Source organism: Etheostoma spectabile, chromosome 13, assembly GCF_008692095.1.
Source record: "Etheostoma spectabile isolate EspeVRDwgs_2016 chromosome 13, UIUC_Espe_1.0, whole genome shotgun sequence".
Classification (NCBI taxonomy): domain Eukaryota; kingdom Metazoa; phylum Chordata; class Actinopteri; order Perciformes; family Percidae; genus Etheostoma; species Etheostoma spectabile.
The window spans coordinates 15,031,911-15,036,910 of NC_045745.1; the positions used below are offsets into that span (position 1 = coordinate 15,031,911).

The 5,000-nt window shown below is 41.8% G+C and overlaps 1 protein-coding gene across 2 annotated transcripts in view; it reads right to left on the bottom strand.

Moving 5' to 3' along the window:
- jade2 (jade family PHD finger 2) overlaps nucleotides 1-5,000 on the bottom strand; it is a gene marked incomplete at its 3' end in the record, with an annotated part of 181,457 nt that continues 176,457 nt past the window's right edge. For both annotated transcript variants that reach the window (XM_032534402.1, XM_032534401.1), the window contains 2 exon segments: nucleotides 1-1,788; nucleotides 2,557-2,702. In XM_032534402.1, the coding sequence (XP_032390293.1) occupies nucleotides 1,003-1,788; nucleotides 2,557-2,702 (932 nt within the window).

Genomic DNA, 5,000 nt, shown 5'->3' on the forward strand with positions numbered 1-5,000 from the left:
GGCAAGCGACAGAAGGCACAGAGTTTCTACGATGATTTTTCTCCAAAGGTTAAGGGTAGAAAAAAAAATACTGAGCTCAGAATTTGAAAGCATCTGACAAAAGATCAAATATTTCAACAGCTGTGATGAGAGCAAAGGGATTTGCTTATAGTAATATGTGTGTCAGTATATGTGTGTTTGTGTCTCTGAGTGACAATCTGAATGTTCACCAGGGTTGGGGTCACAAAAGTGGAAAAGCTGGAAATCTGCTTTTTTTAGTCTGTGAAGATTTGGGAATGACGGTTTTTGTGTATACAATGTGGAACTGAGTTAACATGATGAGAATTGACCCCAACCCTGAATGAGCATCTATTATGCACACGAGTGCTTACATTACAGCTCTTATGACTAGCTAGTTGTGCTTTTCAAGGCTGAATACATGTTATCCCATGTCCCCCTTAGTACATATTCAGACCAGCTCCGGTGTGAAATTGTCTTTCCACTTAACATATTCAAGAAAACAAGGACTCATTGGATGCATCTCAGGCTATAAAGACCAAGAGCGAAGCAGACCCTGAAACCAGCTTGAATAATAATAATGCCACGAAGTATTTGTCCCCAAGTCTGGCAGAGACCACAGACATGAGGCCAGAAATAGGTACTTCAACGCCCCAAAACAAAATGAATCTGAAATACAAAACAAAAAAAACACTAAAGTTAATGTTTGTTTCCTATTTGCTGAATGTATCGCATCTTGTGGTAAGCTAACGAAAAACTATTGTCCAGAGGAGAGGCTTTACTGTACAACAGGGCATCAGCTACATTCAAGTCCCCCCCAAAAGAAAGCAGGTGAGAGCTGAAGAGATTTTCCACTAGTAAATGTGACAGGGATTGGGTTAAACAAAGCCATCCAGCTATGTTATGTGGACTGTATATTGGGCACAGATGGAGAAACAATTAGCCAGCGGAACTCTGCTTGGATAACGGTGTGTATATGTGTGTGTTGGTTTGAGTTTCAGTTCTTTAGGATGCCAGCACGCTCCTTCTCAGCAGGTCCTCGTTCCCAGAATGCAACTGCGGCAAGCGGAGTTTGCGTCTGCCAGAGCGTGTGTCCGAATCACTCTGCTCGCCATCAGAGAAGTACCCGTCAGTCTCGGCAGCGTCCAGCAGGGAGATGTCCTTTCCTGTGAGTGGCAGGCCAACAGTCTCCAGCCCTGCTATGCCTCCACCTCCACTAACACCCCTACCTCTGGATTTACCATGGCGGGACAGACGGAGCCGCAGACCCCTGCCACGAATGGTTGCCCCTGTGTCGGGCAACGTGACCCCAGGGCTGGAGGCCGGACGTGGGGATGAGCCTGCAGTGAAACCAGATGCAACACCATTCCCTGTGTAGATGCTGTCCCAAGGGCCGCGGTCCTCTGAGATGTGACAGGAATCCATTTTGGAGATTGGTGGCTGCGGTGGCGGTTCCCTGTGCAGGTCAGAGCTTCTTGTCTGGTGGTGATGAAGGTAGTGGTGGTGCAAGGCCTTGGAGGATCCCCTGGACCTTTCCCCTTTCTGGCCCACATAAGTGGGCTTTTCCTCCGCCACACTTGCCCAGAGGCTCTTTGCAGGGGAGGGGCTGCTGGCGGCGGAGGCAGCTGCTGCAGACAGCAGCACCTGCGGCAGGGTGGTGGATTGCGGGTTACTACGAGAACGGGGCTTGTTGCTCCCTCGCGTTCTGCGGCCCAGCTGGGGTGTTTTCCAGGTGGACTGCATGGAATTCTCCATCATCAGGTTTAGCAGGCTTTCCTCGCCTTGCAGGAGCTGGATGACAGGAGAAGAAGAGACGAAGTGAGAAAAGGAAAGATGAAAGAGGACATGCGCGATGAGAATATAATAATTAAAAGTAAATCCCTTGAGAAGAAAAAAAATAACTGACTCAGTTCATCTTTAAAAAGTGCAATAAATAAACATTTTACACAAAATGTTTTTGATATATCTGGAATCTTGCTCCTTGATTATTTTGCCTGTTGCTAGGGTTTCTGCTTTGAAAACCTAACATTCTTGCCTGTAATATTTTGGAACAATAACTCCACACCCACCACCACCTACACACATTTCCAACAGCTCAATATTGGAGGATGTGAGTAACTGATGTCACATGACATTTTGTTGTCCTTGTCAAGCAAAAAAGAAAATCAGATGACAAAGCTGACACTAACAGCATTTTACGTAATGATAAAATAACTGAGTTTTAATATTAATCACAACTACAAGCCACTGTAATGTGGGACCTGCAGGTTTGTTTGATTATTGTCAGTCATTATTGACAGTCCTGTGAAATTTTATATTCATAATTATATTTATATTTATTATCTTTCTTCTGTTGAATTGTTCCCCTCTTTTGTGCTTTTAGTCCCTGAACACATCCCCAAACGATGGAGTTATAGCATGCTTTCTGGTTGGAGCCCCCTACCAATCAATACACAAACAGAGCATATTCCTGAGGAGAACAGCAGGTCAGCCACAGTGCAGCCCTGCTCTCACCATCAGCTTTCTCATCAAACTCGCCTCCTGCTGCTGAAGGCCTACCTGGTCGGAGAGCAGGCTACCGCTCTTGTCGCGATGCTGGGCACCCAGAGCCCACTGGCTCAGCATGTCATCAGCGGTGATCTGAACCGACTGGGCGAGCCAGCTGTCGAACAAAGAGTTGTCCAACGGGAAGGACTTTGACAAACCTGAGGAAAGGGACATAAGCAGGGGGAGCAGATGATGCAGGGAAGAGACGGATGACATCAAGAGAGAGACAGAGAGTGAGCAGGGGGAGAAAAAGTGATAGAAGGAATTGGTAGGGATAAAGGGAAGAAAAAGGGACAAAAGGGGGATAAAGACAAAGCAGACAGGTGAGGAATGCTGCACATTTTTCATGAATAAAAAATACATCTGTAAAGTTGATTGAGATTGCAATTAAAAAAGCATCTGCTATGCAAAAACCTTAAATCTTACACTTCTGTTAAGTACAGGGTTAGCTTAACAGCAATTTACGTTACACTGCAAATAAAATAAAAAATAAGCCTTAGATTTCTTTTACTTGGCTGGCAATGGAACACATTGATAGTTTTACAAGAACACATTAATACATTTTGAATGTCAAAGACTTAATTTGGATGACTTTTCCAAAGTTTAACAGTCAAAGCACAAATCTAACACAAAATAATGCAAAGTTTATTGGTGGGCAGAATCTGCTGACATGATGACATACCTAAATGCATAGAAAGTAAAGATAGCAAAAGGCATTTAAACAGCTGCAAAGTAGAGTCTGGGGACCTCCAGCCAAAAGCTGAATAACGTATTATTACTATAATTCCATCCATAAGTAATGCAATGACAGAATGTATGATTTTTTTAGTCATGGGTTATACACTTCCTTCAAAAAGTCATTGGCAAATTTCCTCTCAGATCGCAAAGCTTGGGACAAAATCTTATCATATGGGAGTCCGTGGTTTAATTTCTGTCAATTTATGTGAAAAAGTTAAGGAACCACTGGTCTATACAGTACAGAGCTGTTTGAAATTGCAAAATCTTCCAGTTTTGTGCCACAATAAAGAAAAATAGCTAGTTCCTCAATCTGAGTTGGTGTGACACAACATTTAAAGGCTAGTGAAGGCTGCATATGGGATATTCTTGTTTGTTTTTGTTAATTATACCAACATCTCAAAATAATCCAAAATGTAATGAAACATCTCCAAATTGATGTTCATTTATCACATAGTGCTTCTAGATGTTATTTTTTCTCATTAAAATTCCAAATGGAAACACCAAGCCTATTGCAGGTCTGTCAGAAAGAGAAAACCCCCCAACTTGACACACTGACATTTACAGTATGCAGCAATAAGCTTTAAATCCATACATGCAGTTTCTGTTGCTTAATCAATAATGAAGTCTCCTTTGCAACATGGTTGTGTGTGTGTGTCTGTTTGTGTATATTTAGGAGATTTTCATGACTCCTTTTCAATCATTGTTGAAAAAGAGCTGTTGAAGCACTGCGTGTCTGTTTGTAGCATTTTTGTCTACACACAAACTCATACATACACACAATGCAGTGAAGACCAGGTATATGGAGAACAGACATGGGAGGGGGGATCCATTAGCTCATGCACTTCTTCTCTCCTGTTCCCAGAGAGGAGGTGGCACACATTTTGGCTTTCACTCCTCACATTTAATTAAAATGCCATTAAACAATTTTAAGTATCAAAATGTTTAGACAACTAAGTTTTGCCAGAAAGATAGCATGTTTGAGATGCTTAGTTACTACCTGAGTGTCATACACATTGTTCATTACTAACAAACAAAAAAAGAGAGAGGAGATTAAACAAATTCGGAACCAAATCCAAAATGGATTGTACCAACTGCAGCCGTAAGGTAGCTAGCAATGGACATGCCGAGTTAGAAGCGTTTATCCTGTTTTGTTATTTTATAGACGGCAAAAATGTCCAAAACATGTTCTAGTGTTGGAACCTCAGTTAGTTGCAAGACATGAACCCTGATTTGATAAGAATCGGTGCTTGTAGTCTCTTACAAAGAGGATGTTCAATAAAAATGAAATAATGATAAAGAGACTTTCACACAATAGCAATTTTGGACTTAACAACCAACCCGCTGTATTTTTTCTTCTTCAAATGACTATCACCCATAACAACCTGTCGAAACTCAGTACATCAAGAGTGTAGACAAAGAACAATCTAGTTTTTACTGTGAAAAATCTGCATTTGTGTTTCTCTTTGTTGGTATAACAGCAGAAGACAAAGAAGTGCAGTAAAAGGATTTTAAACTCCAGAGAGTGTATTGTCTAGTGAAAGGAAAAATAATGAAATGTAGTGTTCTTACTTGGCCTGGAATAACCACTAACCTCTGCGTGCAGAACACAGGGGAACAACTGCCTCTTTACAACCCATAGAACCATATAAATTAAGCAGAGATGTCCATAATGTTGACAAATAACTTTTGCATTGCGAACTACCAACAACTGCGTGCAG